Below are 19,325 nucleotides of genomic sequence, written 5' to 3' on the forward strand. Positions count from 1 at the left end.
AGTTCTGGTCTAACTAGGTGAATTCATTTTAAATTTCTCCATTTCGTGCAAAGGTCTGGAAACCTCTAGAATCTCTAGAATGTTACATTCCTCATGAAAATGACTAAGAATCGTAAAGGGGACATTGCAGTCACCTGTCAATGGATGTAGCTCCTTTCTTAATTCTAAGCTGTCTAATTGCTAAACATTTCATGGAGGGATTAGTCACTGGGTTTGAGTTCCTAATTGAATCAGTCATTTTACACGCAACAAAACACAAGTCAGGACATTTCAACGGCTGATGTCAGCTCACTGACTTGGGTGTGTATTTTGTGCATTTCTGCATGCCTCCTTCTTCAAAAACAGAGGATAAAGTGCATTGACAAGAAAAATAAACAAGCACTAATTCCCGTTTTCTCTGTCACCTCGAAGTCTGTCAGAGTTTACTCCAAAGTTTGCTATTTTTACTTATTAGCCTGAGAAGTACTGCTCCCTAAAATTGATTTTCCAGGACTAGTTGGACCTCCAAGAGATCGTGTCCTGTTAGCGTCAAGCACAGATTTTTTTTTTAAACATACTTTATTGTTCCATCTTCTTTCTGGCACGTAGGAAAGTACAATAAATAAAAATCTGCAATTCTTCTGAAGACCCTGGGTACCCGATACTACACACACAACAGAGGATTTTCCACTGCTGTTACAGATTTTCATTCAGCCCCCCCGTAAGAATGCTAGTGATAAGTGGAAAGCCCACCCCATCTTCTAGCTGCATGATTCCAGACGATACTAAGTATCCTTCAGGTTAACATCCCACTGATCGACTCTATTTTCCACCTTTGAACTGTTTGTGAAGAGAGAGAGTTTGACTTCTTCATTGCCAATTTGGATACCTTTTATTTCTCTTTGTTGTCTGATTGCTGTTGCGAGGACTTCTAATACTATGTTGAACAAGAGTGGTAAGAGTGGGCATCCTTATTGTGTTCCTGATCTCAAAGGAAAGGCTGCAAGCTTTTCCCCATTGAGGATGATATTTGCTGTGGGTCTTTCATATAGATAGATTTTATGAAGTTCAGGAATGTTCCCTCTATCCCTATACTTTGAAGCGTTTTAATCAGGACGGATGCTGGATTTTGTCAAATGCTTTTTCTGCATCAACTGAGAGGATCATGTGGTTCTTCTCTCTTCTCATATTAATTTGTTGTATCACATTGATTGATTTGCGAATGTTGAACCATCCTTGTAGCCCAGGGATGAATCCCACCTGGTCATGGTGGATAATGTTTTTAGTGTGCTGTTGGATCCTGTTTGCTAGGATCTTGTTGAGAATCTTAGCATCCATATTCATCAGTGATACTGGTCTGAAATTATCCTTTTTGGTAGGGTCTTTGCCTGGTTTGGGGATCAGGGTAATGCTGGCTTCATAGAAAGAGTCTGGAAGTTTTCCTTCTGCTTCAATTTTTTGAAACAGCTTCAGGAAAATAGGTGTTATTTCTTCTTTGAAAGTTTGGTAGAATTCCCCAGGGAATCCATCAGGTCCTGGGCTCTTGTTTTTTGGGAGGTTTTTGATCACTGCTTCGATCTCATTACTAGATATCGGTCTATTCAGGTTGTTAATTTCTTCCTGGTTCAATTTTGGGAGTTTATAGTTTTCCAGGAATACATCCATTTCATCTAGGTTGCTTAGCTTATTGGCATATAACTGTTGATAATTTCTGATAATTGTTTCTACTTCCTTGGTGTTAGTTGTGATCTCTCCCTTTTCATTCAGAATTTTATTAATTTGGGCTTTCTCTCTTTTCTTTTGGATTCGTGTGAACTGTTTGGGTTGTTCCCCGCCCCCTCCCCCCAACACACACACCCATTGAAGAAGCTTGTTTTCCATAACATTCCAAATCTCTCACCAGTGTTTTATCTTTTTTTTTTTTTAAGATTTTATTCATTTATTTGACAGACAAAGATCACAAATAGGCAGAGAGGTAGGCAGAGAGAGAGAGGAGGAAGCAGGCTCCCCGCCGAGCAGAGAGCCCGATGCGGGCTCGATCCCAGGATCCTGAGATCATGACCTGAGCCGAAGGCAGAGGCTTTAACCCACTGAGCCACCCAGGCGCCCCTCGCCTGTGTCTTATCTTAAGAGAGAATTTTATTATTGGGTTAACGTCAAAGGCAAAATGGACAGGTCACTCGACAGTCCATATCTCAGTGAATCGAGAAGAGCCCGGTTTTCTGCCATCCACACGCCAAGTTTGCCTTCATCCCAGCAGGGGCAGCATGTGGGGCGATGACCTTGGGGCACATGCTTTGGCAGCTTATGCCCCACCTTGGCATGCCGTTCTGCGTTAGGATAAAGGTGGGTAATCCTAATTACAGCCCGGTCCAAGCTCGAACTTCACAACCAAACAAACCAGTTTTACAACACAGAGGAATTTAATTTGGCCTCACACTTGCAGTGGAAAAAAAAACACAAAGAAGAAAAAAACTGGCCACTGAGCTAACAGGCAACTGCTTTCCAGACACACAGCCAACCTGATTCAATTAAGAAACATTAGCGGTCTGATGACAGATTTGAAGACAAAAGGCACAGTTTCTTGACAGCAGCAAACTGCAAAATTTCCAACCTGGGTAAGAGTCCCTTCGATATTTCAAAAACACAGCAGAGTCTCAGGAGAGGCTGACTTTGCAAGCTTTCTTGCACATCTAAAGAACAAGAGCCCAACCCCACAACACAGCCAAACACTAATCTCAGAGCAAAATTCCATTTAAGCCTAAAGTAAACCGATGCAGCTTTCCTGGGTGCAAGAAAACACACGAAACACCGGAGGCTTGCTGCTGTTTCTTTATCCTGAGAAACGAACAAAATCTCAGCTTTGTTAGGTGCCCTTGACCTTGTCCGTTCATCTTCCCCCGGCCCCTTCCAGTTCATCTCATGAAAAAAAGAACCAAAACCCTGAGGCAAAAGACACTTGGGAATGCGCTTTCATTTACTCCATGCCAAGTATTTTATCGTGAAACCTAATTTGAAAGAGTCCCGCTGCAGCAAAGCCAGCGCCAGATTCCGCCCTGAGTGAGAGCAGCAGAGCCGTCCACTTACCTGTGATCAGCACTGCCTTTTGATCCACAGGTAGCAGCTCCTGACCAGACAGGTAGGTATACAGGAGGAAACAGGACAGGAGGCAGAGGATCAGGCTCCAGGACAGGGACAGGCTGAGCAGCAGGTAAGCCCCTCCCCAGAGGCCTGCCAGCCAGACCACCTTTCCTCCAGCCTGCCCCGGGCTCTTCCTGGCATTGCAAAGAGCTATGCCTCCCAGCACAACAGTGACAGTCAGGCAGAGCCACATGGTCTCCAAGAAGGTGCTCGTTCTCAGAGACGCGCTGCAGGACCAGAGAAGCAAGTGGGCAAAGGCTGGCTGGAGGCAGCCTGGGTTATATGAACAGAGGAGGCGAGAAGGGAGGGGAGGAAGCGGCTCTGGCACACTTCGGATGAGCAGGGATTAAGCACACTCATGCTGGCCCGTTTTTTTTTGGTGGGTCATTGAAACCGGAGAGCAGTTTCATATAAATACCAGATGACTTCCTATTCAGTAGCTCCCCCAACGCCACCTGCACTCATGACAAACACACAGACTCACCCACGGCAAAGCACACAGGTTATTTTTTCATGACCCCTGGCGAGATAACTAGTTGGGTAATAATTGACAGAATTCAATCCAAACAGTCATTAAAAAACCTTTAGCTCACAGGAAACGTCTTCTGCTTTAGGCGCCCGGGTGTTACTGTCAAGTTCTTTTTCGGACCGGGAGTGGGGTCTGGCCAGGGTGGGGCACGGGGATCGGGGTGTGTGTGTGTGTGTGTGTGTGTGTGTGTGTGTGTGTGTGTGCGCGCGTGCCCCCCACGTAATCGCAGGCAACCGGTGAGGTCTGGAAGATCTGGAAGGGGAAGACTTCATGTTCGTGTGTGCATGCCATCTCCCACATGCGTCGGGTTGAAGTGCTGCATGGAGAGGGAAGATACAATACAGGGGAAGAGATTCTTGGCAGAGGACAAGCGTGCTGGTCTTGCCAGCAAGGAGGTATGCCAGGCAGAGATAAGAGCAACTATAATACAATTATAATGGTCAATATCCACTGTTACTTACTGGTGCCAGGAGCCGCGTTCTGCTACTTATTCATTCATTCTCTTTTTTCAAACTGTCTTCTCTGCCATGCTTTCCTCCGGCCGTGGGGACTCAGCAGTCAATATCCCCAGTCACTTTGAAAACGTATCTTTGTGAGGGTGGTTCTATCTTTGTAATGATTTTACAAGGGAGGACACTGAGGCACAGAGAGGTCAAGAGACTTGCTCAAGGGGCACCTGGGGGGCTCAGTCTGTTGGGTGTCTGCTTTCGGCTCCGATCATGATCCTGGGGTCTTGGGACTGAGTCTCACATAGGGCTCCCTGGTCATCAGGAAGTCTCTTTCTCCCTCCTGCCCTTCCCTGCTTGTGCTCTCTCTCTCTCTCTCTCTCTCTCAAATAAATAAATAACATCTTTGTAAAAAACAAAACAAAACAAAGACTTGCTCAAGATCCCACAGCAGTGCAGTCAAGCAGCCTTGTTTCTGTGGCTCTGGGTCACCCTACTGCCTGCTTTAGGCAAAAAAATAAAACACAGTCAGAATGTTAGGAACTAGCTTCCCTGTTGCCTTGTTGGAATCTCATGAACCACTTCATGGTGGAGCCCTGTGCTTGCTTACAGAGAGGAAAGCCTCGGCTGGGAGAGGGTCCATTCCTTAGGAAGGTACTGACCACCAGGGACCGCACCAACAGCCCCAGAGCCCCCCCACCTCGTCCGCCGCTGGGTTTAGGGGATATCTTACAGGTGCTAGGCACCTGACTAGGAGGCACCAGGATTCTGATAAAGGCTGGGGGGTGGCCTGTCTGGAGAGAGAAGATCTCGGTTGGAGGTCAGATTACCCGGATTCACATCCAGCCTGAGCCCTGCCACTTACCAAACTAGGCCGTCAGGAGGGTCTACCTCCCTAGACCCCCCCTCAGCTGTAAAAGAATAAAAAATACCCAGAGAGAGCACTTAGCTCCTGCTGCCTGCAATACTGGAAGGACCAACTGATTGATTGATTGATTGATTGATTTATAAAGGGAGCAGGGGGAGGGGCAGAGGGAGAGCAAGAGAGAATCCCCAGGCAGAACCCCCACTGAGCAGGGAGCCCAATGCCCACGGGAGACCAGGTGGGAGGCCACGACTCGTGGACCTCACTGTCCGCGGAACTGTGTGGGGTGATGACAAAGGTCTTCCAGGGGTCTTGTGCACGGCAATGGCACCTCCCGTCTGCCTTCCCAGCCACAGGGACACCTGAGGTGGGGAGATGTTGGTGGCTCCAGGCCAGGAAGCGTCGGGGTGAGGATTTGGAATTCCTGGAGATCCCCTTCCTTCCACACACCCTATTCCCTCCTGTGGGCCGTGTGCACACCCATCCCGGGAGCAGGGACCTCTCCTGGGCCTCGTGGCCTCGCCACCCAGGCACTCCGGTATAGGAGAGCTTTCTGGGGGAGGGTGCAGAACGAATTCGGGCTCTTCGCTGGGGGCCTTGGCGTTTCCTCAGTGGCTCCCACACTAGGGCTGGAGCGTAACACCCTTGTGGGTTTCCTCATGTGGGCGCAACCACGGAAAATGAAGCAAATCTGCCCCTGGTGGCAGCCCACTGGGCTTCCCAGCTGCTTGGTCCTGGGGCTCCCGAGGAGAGGGCAAAAGCTGCCATGACACAGACGTCTAGGTAAGGATGTTCCGTGCCCTCTGCCGGGGCAGGAGGTGCACAATATTAGGGTGGTGAGCTGTAAAGCCCTGTGCAACCGAGTTCGAATCCTGACTCTGCCGCTTACTGGCCTTTCCTGAGGCTCCATTTCCTCTCCTGAAGAAAGGGAACCCAGCCCCCTTGGGTTTTTTAGTGTTTTGGTTTTTTATTTTTTACTTTTTACTTTTTTTTAGGTTTATTTATTTATTTATTTGGGAGAGTGAGAGAGCACCCCAGCACGGGGAGGAGCAGAGGCAGAAGGAGAGAATCCCAAGCAGACTCTGCGCTGAGAACCAACCCCAACGTGGGGCTCGATCTCACACCCCTGAGATCATGACCTGAGCCAACAGAGACACTCAACCGACTGAGCCACTCACCTGCCCATGGGCCCGGTCCTGATGGGAGGACTGTTGGGATCACATGCTGCCTCTTAGCTCCATTCATAACTCTGAACACGGTTTCTCTTTAAGGCTATTCTGTCTCAGGATGCCTGGATGGCTCAGTTCATTGAGCATCTGACTTTGGCTCAAGTTATGATCCCAGGGTCCTGGGATCAAGTCCCACGTCAGGCTCCTTGCTCGGCAGGGAGCCTGCTTCTCCCTCTGCCTGCCACTTCCCCTGCTTGTGCTCGCTTGCTCGCACTTGCTCTCAAATAAGTAAATAAAATCTTTAAAAAAAAAAAAAAAAGACTGTTCTGTTCTGTCTCTCCTACTTGACCATGATCTTCAAGAAGGCGAGAACCGTATCTGTGTTTTGTTTTTTATTCACTGTGCACCAAATGTCTAGCCTGGTGCCTGTCACATTGCATGTACATAATTAACAGTTTTGAATGAGTAAAGGAAAGAGCAAATCTTTCCAGAGTGCCTTCTAGATGGCAGATTCTGCACCAGCCATGAGGGAATTCAGCAGAGAATAACATGAACCCAGTTCCTGACCTTGGGGAGAAGCTGTCACAGGAGCAGTGACCAGTGGGGTGGGTGATGGGGAAAGGGAGGCTTTATACCAACTGGGAGTACAGATGGAGCTGCAGAATTCTCCAACGAGACATGCCCAACCCCGCTGACTCCTGAATGAGGACATTAGGATCCTAGTCTATCTGAGGGCTGCTCTATCTCTGAACGAGGACCTCCTCTATCTGGCTGAGCTAATTTGTACCTCCTTTTTGTCCCCATCATTTTGTTTTAGGGCTATCCTTGAGGCCATCCATACACGGAAGTGTCCCATTTTTTGCAAGCTGCTTCTTCACTTTCCTGGAGAAAGGAGCCAATTAAACCAAGCTATTATCACTAATGATGACAATGGGTCAATGTGCTGTTTCCTTCTGCTGGCAGATGGGCCTTCCAGAGGGTACCTCTGAAGGCAAGATCTCTTTACCCATAAGAGAGGATTTCCCAACCTGTGCCAAAACAAACAACATTTCTGAGAATCCTGGAATGAGCCCTCTTAGAACCCTTGAGTTTAGAAGAGAATGTGAAGTACCTTCCCATTAGATTGTCTCTGTGACATCTCCACCAAGTGGTTATCTTGTCACAGGCACAGCAAAGCCCCTGGAGGCTGACTTTCCAATTGAGGATACCATGAGGAAGTTCTCCTCTAGACCACATCTAGTCCTTTTCTTTCAGATATTTGAAGATTGCTTTCTTCTTTCTCCAGGTTGACAGTCCTCAGTTGTCTTAATTGCCCCTTGTAGACGTCATTATGTGGATTTTCAGGTGCCAAGTGCCTGAAGCAGCCACATGATTGAGAGTTCAATCCCTTGGGGCACGTGAATGGCTCCACAAATTAAATATCTGCTCTCAAGGTCCTGGCGTGGAACCTGACATCCGGCTCTCTGCTCACCGGGGAGTCTGTTTCTCCTTCTGTTTTCTCTCTCGCAAGTAAATAGGTAAAATCTTAAAAACAAAACAATACAGAGTTCAAACACTTAAAAAATCATGCTGTTGCAGTAACTGGAGAGGGTAGCCTGGTGATCATGTGATTCACCAAGCAGGGATAGACCACGTGTTGACGTCATGGTGACCCAAACTTCAAGGGGTGGACTGGCTGGGACAGGTAATAACAGATCATCTCACAGAGCTCAGGGCAGTCTTGCTGATAACACAAGATTTGTTGTGATTTTCATACTTTTGGGTGATAAGTAATGTCTTGAATGTTGACTTGTCATTGTGTAAATATTCTATATCTCATTTTCTATTTCATACAGTGGGAGAGGAAAAAAGCCAAAAGACAACCAGAAATTGAGGCTGGATCAAGTCTTTGTTCTTTCATCGACTGTGTGGGGTGAAGATGTCTGAACTCGACGATTATCATTCATTTCAAGTAGGTTTCATATTTTATGTACTGTAAAAGGTTTTCAGGATCCTTAGCAGCCTGGTCTTTTTTTTTTTTTTTTTTTTTTTGGCAAATGGTACAGAATAGAGCAAGATTATTACGTCCCCTGGCCATGATGCAACATTCTTATTTATATGTCCAAAGCCTCGTTTGATTTTTTGACAACTGACTTATTTAATTGACACTGTGTTTGCGATCAAATAAAATTTCAGTTTTTGTAGGAATTTTCTTGTCATTAAATTTTTTTTTGTAAAATACATGGGGAGAAATTGTCCAAAATGTAAATGTCAGTAAATATCCAAGGGTCCCTATGGCTATAAGTTAATGATGGAATGAATGAATAAATAAATAAATGGAGGAAAAGAGACAAATATCTCACATGGGAAAATGCCCCAAAAAACTTGTGCAGCTATTCTCCACTCAAGGAGGTGACACAGAACTCACACTTCACGAGCTTGGCTGCACAGATGGTTTCCTTCTGAGGAGCACAGCGTGGAGACAGGGAAACAGAGTAATTGGACACTGGAGAAACGTGACAACCACAACCTCAACCAGGTGATCAAGGTCGGCATCAATAGTGATAAGTCATGTGATGAAAATGCAGAACATTCTACAAAAGGCCTGATCAGCACTGCCAAGTTTATCCAAAACAAGGAACTTCTGAGAAATGGCCACAGACAAGGGGAAGCTAAGGAACCCTGAGCAGTCAATGTCACGCAGGATCTCGGATGGGTCAATGTCACACGGGATCTTGGCTGGGTCGATGTCATGAGGGATCTTGGATGGGACCCTGCAGCAGAACACGGACATCAGGTAAATACTAAGGAGCTCCGAATAAAGTATGAACTTTAGTTCATGAGAATGTATCCATATTGGTTCAGTAGTTGTGACAAATGCCCCAGAATAATGGAAACTGTGAGAACAGGAAAGTGAGTATCGGTATCCATGAACTCCATCCTGTCTTCAAATTTTTCTGTAAGCCTAAAGCTATTCCAAAGTTGAAAGTTTATTTAAATATATAATAATATAGAAATATGATAAATATGAATAATTTTATAAAATATAATTTATTGTTCTAGACTTGTACCTCTATGAATATGATAGTAAATTTATTTTTATACTAAAAATAAATATAGCAATAAAAATATGTTTAAATAAACTTTTGTTTTTTAAAAGATTTATTTATTTGACAGAGAGAGATCACAAGTAGGCAGAGAGGCAGGCGGAGAGAGAGAGGAAGAAGCAGGCTCCCCGCCAAGCAGAGAGCCCAATGCAGGACTCGATTCCAGGACCCTGAGATCATGACCGGAGCCGAAGGCAGAGGCTTTAACCCACTGAGCCACCCAGGCACCCTAAGTAACATTTTTTTTTAAGATTTTATTTATTTATTTGACAGAGAGAGAGATCACAAGCAGGCAGAGAGGCAGGCAGAGAAAGAGGGGGAAGTGGGCTCCCTGCTCAGCAGGGAGCCCAATGTGGAGTCCTGAGACTCCAGGATCATGATCTGAGCTGAAAACAGTTGCCGAACCAACTGGGCCACTCAGGTGCCCTTGAGTAATCTTTCTATTTTAGAATAGATTTGCAAAAAATTATGAAGATAGTACAGTTTTATTTCTACATATACATATGCAGCAGGATTCCTACTCATACACAGTAATATATATTATTATAAACATATTACACACAAACATATTTATATTTTATAATTTATATATAATTGTGTGTGTAATAATATATGTATCTATCCCAATGAATAAAAGAAATTCCTTTGGTCAAGAAGAAGAACATTGCCAGCAGCCCCCAGAAACCCCTCTCGTGCTCCCTCCCAATTACTGTCCTTTCTCTCTTCCTCAAAAATAACCACTATCCTGACTTTTAACAGAATGATTTTGCTTTGCCTGTTTTGTTAAACCTTATGTAAATACAATTATATAATATTAATGTCAGCTGGTCATTCGACACTGTGCAGATTCCTCCATCCAGGTTGTATGCATAACTCATTTTCACTGTAGAAAGCAAGGGTTAGCCAACTGCAGCCGATGGGGCAAATCTGGTCTGTTAACTTGTTTTGGTAAATGAGGTTTTATTGGCGTGCAGCCATGCTCATTTATTTACTCATTTCTGTGTCTGCTTTCCTGCCACAATGACAAAGTTGGTTAGTTGAAAAACAGAGCATAAGGCTGGCTGGCAAAGCCGAAAATATTTACTATCTTCTTCTTTACATAAGCATTTTGCCAACCTCGGCTGCAAGGCATTTTGTTGCATAAATATCCCTCTATTTGTTTCTCCATTGTATTAATGGAAAAATTAGTTTTTCATTTTGCTGGCTATCGTGACTGGCGCTACTATAAATATTCTCTCTTTTTTTAAGATTTTATTTATTTATTAGAGAGTGTGGGTGTGCATGCACGCTGGGTGAGGGGCAGAGGGAGGAGAAGAGAGAATTTCAAGCAGGCTCCAGGCTAAGCACAGAGCGGGAGGCGGGACTCAACCTCAAGATCCCAAGATCATGATCTGAGCCGAAATCCAGAGTCAGATGCCTAGCCGACTGAGCCACCCAGGCGCCTCTGCTATCAATATTCTTTTTTTTTTTTTTAAGATTTTATTTATTTATTTGACACAGAGAGAGAGAGCACAAGTAGGCAGAGAGGCAGGCAGAGAGTGAAGGGAAAGCAGGCTCCCTGCTGAGCAGAGAGCCCGATGCGGGGCTCGATCCCAGGACCCTGAGATCATGACCTGAGCTGAAGACAGAGGCTTTAACTCACTGAGCCACCCAGGCGCCCCTGCTATAGGTATTCTTATAAACATCTCTTGAAGTACATGTGTAGTTATTGCCCTTGGGTCCATTCAGTGGAGTAGAACTACGGAATCCATGGTACGTGCATGAATCCAGCTTCGGTGCCATTTCCTCCCTAAAAAACGATTGTACCATTTCCAAGTAGACTATGAAAGTTCTATGGGCTCCACATCCTTCCTCAAGTTTAGTATTATCAGACTTCTTAATTTGAACTATTCAGCTATGTCTGCAGTTGGATCTAATTGAGTTCTTTTCTCTGATGACTACTAATTTTGAATACATTTTCATATGTCAGTTGACCATGTGGTATTCTCTTTATGAAGCACTTTATCAAGTTTTTTCTAACTTCGTTAGATGGATGATCTTTTAGCCCCCGCCCTTTTTTTAACTATATGCATTTTAAGGTTGTACAATATTTTTAAGTATGTCTGAGCTGCATTCCCCATGTTTGGTATGTACTGTTTTCATTACTGTTCAATGAAAAATATTTTATAATTTCTACTAGGATTTGTTCTTCGTTACATGAGTTATTTAGAAATGTATTTTATAATTTCAGGGATGCCTGGTTGGCTCAGTTGGTTAAGTGTCTGCTTTCAGCTCAGGTCATGATCTCAGGGTCCTGGGATCAAGCCCAGAGTTGGGCTCCCTACTCCGTGGGGGGTCTGTTTCTGTCTCTCCCCTCTCCCTTCTCATGCTTGTGTGCTCTCTCTCTCTTGCTCTCGCTCTTTCTCTCTGTCTGAAATAAATACATAAAATCTTTTTAAAAATGCACATTATAATTTCGCATGGGAAATTTTAGTGATATCTTACTGCGCTTTCTAACTTTACTCAAGTTGAAAGCATGTTATGTGTGATTTCAGTCCTTTGAAATATCTTGAGCCTTGCTCCGAGGCCCGTCGCATAGTTGACTTCTGTAAAGGTTCACATGTGCTCAGAAAGACTGTTTGGTTCCAGGGATCCATGCATCACAGTTGGGTCTTTTTACCCCTCTAGCTTTAATTATGCTGTATTCGTACAGTTCAGACACGTCTCTTCGAAGCACCAGACACTAGAGTACTTGTTTTCTTTTCCAGGGTAACAGTCTTTGACTTTCTCTTGAAAGCAAACAATTTCGTGCATTTATTTACATTTCACTAAATATGGGTATGTTGACTTTAGATCTATCATTTTATGGGTTCCCTGCTATTAGTCTTTTCTATTCTTCATTACTTTCCTTCTACTATCTTGACTTCCTTTTAATGAATTATTCTTTGTTATTCTTCCACCCTCCCCCCTCATTACCTTGACAAGCACGTGCTCTTTGTGTTTCTTTTAACAGTTACTTAAATGAATTACCAAAGTCCTCTGTGACTTGGTATTTTTGCTCCCTTGGTAGGTCATACCAGGACCTTTGAACATTCGCACACCATTCCCCACTGTCCTGAGTTGTATGCTTATAGTCCTCATAAATTTTTGTTACCTACATATGTCAAATGCCCCAGGATATTATGATGTTTGTTTTATACAGTCAACATTCATTTAGATTTTGCAACAAAGTAGTGACCCTTTTGTGGCTTCTCATTCCTTCCCATTATCTCCATGCTTGCCCTTGAGATCATTTTTCTTAAGTATTTCTTTTTCTTTTTTAAAGATTTATTTATTTATTTGAGAGGGAGAGAGAGCACAGGGAGGGGTGGCAGGAGCGAGAAACTTTAGCAGACTCATCACTGAGCTTGGAACCCGATGTTGGGCTTGATCTCACAACCCTGAGATCATGACCTGAGCCAAAACCAAGGGTCAGATGCTTAACTAAGTAGCCCACCCAGCGGCCCCTTTCTTTAGTATTTCTTTAGTGTGGGTGCTAGTGATAAAATCTGTTTTTGTTTTGTTTTGCTTTTTTTTTTTTCTGAAAATGTCTTCATTATCATTTTCGAAGGATAGTTTCACTTCGAGAGCATAGAATTTCAAGTCGGCAGTTGTTTCCTTTCAGCATTTTCATGTCTTTGAGGAGATATGTTTTATATTTTATCTGGCTCTCTTGGATAAGCTCTCAGCCAGACAGTTCATCCTAATTATCTTCTTTGCCATTACCAGAAGCAAAGTTCCTAAGTCTTTTCATACCCTCTGGTAAGGCTCAGATCTCCCTGTCCTTATAAGATTTTTTATTTGTATCAAAACGAAAACCCTGTTAAATTTCATGTTATTAAGATTGGGTCCACTATCCCTTCCTCCTAGTGACACATCATGGGAAAGGCTAAGCAAATGTGCCATAACCTTATTAAGTGTTGAAGCAAGACATTTCATAAGATTTCTATTCATTCACGACGTATTTACAGAGTTCCTACTGTGTGCCAGGTGCTGTTCTAGGTACTGAGAACACAACAATGAGTAAAATGACTTGGTTCCTGCCCTCACAGAGAAATCTAAATTCTAATTAGGGACACAGACCAGTAAATATACAATTACGCTATAGCTATTAAAGACATACCTTTGGAAGTCTTTCAGATTGATACTAACCATCTGACATCTCTTTACATTGCCAGTGATATCAAAAGTGACTTTGTCAAATCCCTTGCTGAAATCCAAAATCTGTGTGTTTATTCATTCCATAACTGGTAGAGTCATTCTAATCATTCTAATTTATTTATTGGTCAGCCATGTTAGGTCCTAGTAACAGTCTGTTCCTCTTCTAAGATCACCTAAGCCACTCTTTTTCTAAGGTTCATGAAAAGAATCAGATTCCCCTCTGCTCTATGGTTTTCTTTCTTTTTTTTTCCTAATTTTTATTTTTATTTTATTTTATTTATTTATTTGACAGAGAGAGATCACAAGTAGGCAGAAAGGCAGACGGGGGTCGGGGGGAGGGAAGCAGGCTCCCCGCTGAGCAGAGAGCCCGATGCGGGGCTGGATCCCAGGACCCTGAGATCATGACCTGAGCCGAAGGCAGAGGCTTAACCCACTGAGCCACCCAGGCTCCCCTGCTCCATGGTTTTCAGAAGATATTATCTTTCTCTTTTTGAAAAAGACAAAAATTGGAAGCTTAGAGCCTCAGACTTCAGAAGCACTTCTCAGAGTAATTAATCTATGAATATACTCATGACATTAAAGGTGTTTGATAAAATCCAAATCTGGATTTTAGCACTATAGAGAAAGTCGTCTTACCTTTAAGTTTAGAAATGTTTTCCTTTTTTTTTTTTTTTTTAATAGTTTCTATATTGTGTAACCGTCTTACAAATCTTTGATGTGGTTCTGGCTGATAACTTCCTGGGACTGTAACTAAGTAATAAAATTGCTTAGATCAGTACTTCCCAACTTTTGTACTTCATCACCAGTGCAGTCTTTTTAAAAGGAGGGAGATACACATGGAGTCTCCACTATTTAACTTTGCCAAGTGAGAATGCATTAAAAACCAAGTGTCAATAGTCTACAGAAGAAAAGGTATTTTAACACCAAAAAAAGAAAAAAAATGGGCCAAGTATCAGAATGAAGGGTGGTCTCATACTGAAAAAAATTTAACTTTGTGAGAAATTTTCTACATTTGTCCTCATTTTTTTCAGAGAGCACCCCCAGATGGTAAATTTTGGTCCCTAACAGTCAGCAGCCAATGGATGGCCATTTGGGAACCAAAGTGAGAAAGCCATAGGGCCCCGCTCTTAAGAAAACAGTAGAACTTCATACTGGTGAGATTCAGGGAATAAGTTCTGGATTTTGTGAACAGGAGGTGGCATGCTCAATCCTGATCTTTTTTTTATCTGGGCTCTGGTCCTTGGGCTTATTTCTTTCTCCTCTCGGTACTAACCACAGCAAAGAACAAAACAGCATCCAGAATGGAAAAATCAGACTCATTAACTTAAGCTCATTAACCCATTGTCCTTGCTACATTGTGTAGCAAAGCAAGAACATTAGGAAACAGCTAGCCTGAAAGATCCCTGAGTTCTACTTTGAGATTGTGTTGCCAACACAATAACATTAGGAACCGGGGGTGGAGGGATGGGGTAACTGGGTGATGGGTGTTAAGGAGGGCGGGTGAGGTGATGGGCACCGGGTATTCAGAAACTAATGACGTGGGCGCCTGGGTGGCTCAGTGGGTTAAGCCGCTGCCTTCGGCTCAGGTCATGATCTCAGGGTCCTGGGATCGAGTCCCACATCGGGCTCTCTGCTCCGTAGGGAGCCTGCTTCCTCCTCTCTCTCTCTGCCTGCCTCTCTGCCTACTTGTAATCTCTCTCTGTCAAATAAATAAATAAAAATCTTTAAAAAAACAAAAACAAAAAACTAATGACATGCTCTATGTTGGCTAATCAAACATGAAAATAAACCAAAAAAAACAAACAAATATTTTTTAAAGTACAAACAAACCAAAACAAAACAAAACAAAAACAGTAACATTAGTAAAGAGCTAGTTTAAAGGATCCCTGAGTTGTATTTTGAATTATCCTCGTAATTTACAGACAAGGGTTCTTCACCTACACAGCTCTGTTTTCCACAGATACATTAAGGAATCAACATGTAGGAAAATATTTCCGCCCGTGCCTCCAAATCTCTCTCCTTTCTTGTTCTCCCTTAAATGCCTTGAAATTAGTCTCCATTCCCTGTCTTCACTTCCTTTCTTCCCTCTTGGGAAGGGCCAGAGTATGAAAATTCTACTCTGAATCAAGGGGGATAATGGCATGAGTGACCCATTCACACTAGGCTGAGTGGTTTGCCAGCTTCTTCCTGCTGCAGAAGGAAGGCCGTGTAGCTCCTTCCACACGGGTCAGCCAAGCCCGGGCAACAGTAGTAACACAACTTCCAGAAGCAATTCTTTCTTCTTTTTTTTTTTTTTAATTTTATTTATTTATTTGACAGACAGAGATCACAAGTAGGCAGAGAGGCAGGCAGAGGGAGTTGTTGGGGGGTGGGGGTGAAGCACTCTCCCCCTGAGCAGAGAGCCCATTGCAGGGCTCCATCCCAGGACCCTGGGGTCATGACCTAGGCTTTAACCCACTGAGCCACCAGGCGCCTCCCGGAAGCAATTCTTAAATGTGCTCTAGAGATAGTAACCTCTGTGCACTGGCCCATGGTCAGATGATGGTCATCAGTAAGCACGTCTGCTGAGTCTTCAAAATACTGCATTCATTCAATTTCAAGGATTATCCTTAGAGACAACAGCACTCCTCTCTTTTTGCCATTAAAACATATTTTGGTGAATGAAATCATGGTGATAGGATACCAGTTTAGTTTTTGTTTCTGTTCTGATGTTCTGTTCTGAAAATTAAAATCTGACAAAGCCTACATGTCTCCCCAGATTTTGGTCTAAAATCTTACCAGTGTTCAGAATTCAAAAACATGGGAGCTCCACTAATAGCAAGAATGGTAGCTTTGAGTTAGTGAAGTTCTGGGTAGAAATCCAGCTCTGCTATTTACTTGGCTGTATGAACCGCCCTCTCTGCTCCAAGGCACAGTCTGTCACCAATAGTGGGATAATAATTTGTGCCTCATATTGGTTATAAAGATAATCTGTGGAAAAAGCTTGGCATATCAGAGTTTTCAATGGCAGCCATTATCACAAGAATCTTTTTGGTTTCAACAAGAACTCCTTTCTCTCAGTTTCTGTCCCTTTTCCTTGGGACTTGCAAATAGAGAAGGAGAGGCTGAAAGCAAACAACGCACAGTTTGGTGACGCTTTTCTCCTGTCGTTGTGGCTCCCAGGCTGAAGGTTCACAGAAGGGAACACATTTGCATCTGCATCTCCAGAAGGGAAATTAGATCTAGGATGTCTGTTAGAAAGACAACATTTCAAAATTTGGGAGCACAGCTGAATACCAAAAGGAAATTACACCATAAGCCAGATGTTCCAGGAACTTCTCCATTTTTTTTTTCTTTTGCCTGAAGGGAAAGTTGGAGTTCATAAAGAAAACAATGAGCAGAAATTGCTATCGCAAAATTGTTCATGGTTATTTAAAATGAGCCCATTCAAAAATAATCAAAGATGTGCATTATGATTTATTTTTTTTTAAGATTTTATTTATTTATTTGACAGAGAGAGAGATCACAAATGGGCAGAGAGACAGCCAGAGAGAGAGATGAGGAGAAGCAGGCTCCCTGCTGAGCAGAGAGCCCAATGCGGGACTCGATCCCAGGCCCCTGGGATCATGACCTGAGCCGAAGGCAGAGGCTTAACCCACTGAGCCACCCAGGCGCCCCATGCACTATGATTTATAAAGGAAGTTGTTCACATTGGTGTTATTTATCATGTGTGGAATAGAGAAGCGTCCTAAATGGCTAACCGTAAAGGATTTGTTATATCAATTATGGTACTTTTATCTGACGGACTGCTATACGGCCATTAAAAATCATTTTGTTGAAGAATATTTAATGACTTAAGAAAACGTTTGCAATATTTTTTGATCAAGGAGAGCAGGTTACAAAGCAAGATATATAGTATGATCACATTTTATGTCCTTATAAGACAGATATCAGCAGGAAGCTCCTCCTCAGGATTCAGATAAGACTGGCTTGCACGCCCCGTCCTGTGGCCTGGATCATCAGAACCTTGTGTAGATTCCTTCAAGAGCCTTGCCTAGATTCCTTCGAGATCCTAGGGACCTACCCTCTCATAGTTCCTCCTGCCTCTTGTCAGTCACTGCTTCTCTCTACCATTCTGAGCTCAGTGTGAAACTCCACTTGTCTTTTCTGGTAGCACTAAGGTCAACAGTAGCAAAGTTCCTCCTAATTTTAACGACCTGAAAGTTGGACCTGACAGAGAGGGAGGGATGGAAGAATCATGTACATCAGTGTAGTAGAGTGAATAGTGGCTCCAAAAAGAGACGTCCATGTCCTAACTCTATGAACATGTGATTGTGACATTATTGGGAGGGAAAGGGAGGTTGGGGATCTTTTTTTTTTTTTTTTAAGATTTTTATTTATTTGACAGACAGATCACAAGTAGGCGGAGAGGCAGGCAGAGAGAGAGAGGAAGGGAAGCAGGCCCCTTGCTGAGCAGAAAGCCTGATGTGAGGCTCGATCCCAGGCCCCTGGGATCATGACCTGAGCCGAAGGCAGAGGCTTTAACCACTGAGCCACCCAGGCGCCCCGGGGATCTTTTTTATTTAAAAAATTTTTTATTCTTTTTTGGTGAAAAAGCTTATGTTTCGATTCAGCCAGCTGGACTCAGTTTAGATGCTCCCAATTTGGTTGGCAACATCCAAAACATCATCGTCAAGAAACAGTTGAACATAACATGCCTTCTTCTCTCCATCGGGCCTGGTCAGGATGTTGACCTTGGCCACATCAGAGTCCTAGAGCTGCTCCACAGCCTGACCGATCTGGTGCTGGTTAGCCTTGATGTCCACAAAGAACACACGTGTGCTGTTATCTTCTATTTTCTTCATGGCTGGCTCCTCTGCCCCTCCCCCATGCTCGAGTACTTGTTCTCTTTCCCTCAAATAAATAAATAAAGTCTTTTAAGGAATGAAATATGAAATTGGGTTTTTTTTTTTCTGAACAGCTGATCATGAAATATTACTAGGGGCATATAACTCGGAAAGAACTCGCGTACTTTGATTTGGCTGATGGACTTGGCAAGGTGGAATGGCTTTGCCAGTTGTATGAGGAACTCCTTTCCTCAGTTGAACAAGGTAAATCGGTTATAAAGTTGCTATAAAATATATTGAAGACACTTGATAAGATTAAAGCGTTTTAGCAAAAATACGACATTCACAGTTCGGCATTTGTATTGAAATTAACTGTTTTTATTGACCCAACTCTGAGGACACCTCGTTAAACAAGACGCCTCCAAGTGGAAGAATGGCGGCCACTCCACAGAGCCACCCCACGGAGCGGCAGGAACCTCTCCCCACTTTCTCTCTCCCTCCACATTCCCAAGTCCTGTGGTCCACGAGGTGCCCTAGCATTGTCCCATTTTGTGTCCTCCTCTTGGACCTGGGGCTCTCGCTCAGCTTCGATTCACTCCACAGGACTCTAGGGAGGGGCATTTTTGGACCACGGGAGGAGAAGAAGGCAGTGAGTAGGGAGCTCTGTGGCCTGGCCTCAGGATGGATTGTCTCTAAGACATACACTCTGAAGATGACCAAGATTACCCCTCCAGCACTCTGGGGTACTACTCTTATCAGGAAGCCATCAGGAAGATAGAAAGGAAGCAGAAGGAATGGAAAGAGAGACTGAGTCTGAGACACTTGCCAAGGCAAAGGTAAATAGATACAGGAATGAAGGACGAGAAGCGGGTGTCACAATAACACAGCCAATGTCAGGTGCTGCTGGAGACAAGCAGTACACCTGTGCACGTGAGGTTCACATAGGTGGACGTCCCCATAAATACTTCCCAGGGGCAAGATCATGTACGTCTGGGAGTCCCCTGTGCAGGGTTAAGAGTTGAAACCAAGATAACTAAAGAGTTCTTTCAGGCAAAGGATGTGGATGGAGAAGGAAAGAAAGCTGGAGGTTGACTCTTGGGTTGTA

At 43.8% G+C, this 19,325-nt stretch overlaps 1 protein-coding gene and 1 long non-coding RNA gene across 3 annotated transcripts in view; one reads left to right on the forward strand and one right to left on the reverse strand.

Moving 5' to 3' along the window:
- HSD17B2 (hydroxysteroid 17-beta dehydrogenase 2) overlaps positions 1 to 3,484 on the reverse strand; it is a 76,475-nt gene extending 72,991 nt beyond the window's left edge. The window contains exon 1 of one of the 2 annotated variants that reach the window (XM_059151900.1): positions 3,067 to 3,484. In XM_059151900.1, coding sequence (XP_059007883.1) covers positions 3,067 to 3,313 — 247 coding nt within the window. In that variant the 5' untranslated portion in view covers positions 3,314 to 3,484. The remainder of the gene's footprint in view (positions 1 to 3,066) is intronic. The other variant, XM_059151899.1, reaches the window with a different exon arrangement.
- Positions 3,485 to 3,708: 224 nt separating this feature from the next.
- LOC131817959 (uncharacterized) lies at positions 3,709 to 18,307 on the forward strand. Its single transcript, XR_009348644.1, has 3 exons — positions 3,709 to 4,044; positions 7,965 to 8,905; positions 17,991 to 18,307. It is a non-coding gene; the product is annotated as an uncharacterized LOC131817959 (long non-coding RNA).
- Positions 18,308 to 19,325: the final 1,018 nt, after the last annotated feature.

The sequence above is a fragment of the Mustela lutreola genome, chromosome 16, assembly GCF_030435805.1.
Source record: "Mustela lutreola isolate mMusLut2 chromosome 16, mMusLut2.pri, whole genome shotgun sequence".
Classification (NCBI taxonomy): domain Eukaryota; kingdom Metazoa; phylum Chordata; class Mammalia; order Carnivora; family Mustelidae; genus Mustela; species Mustela lutreola.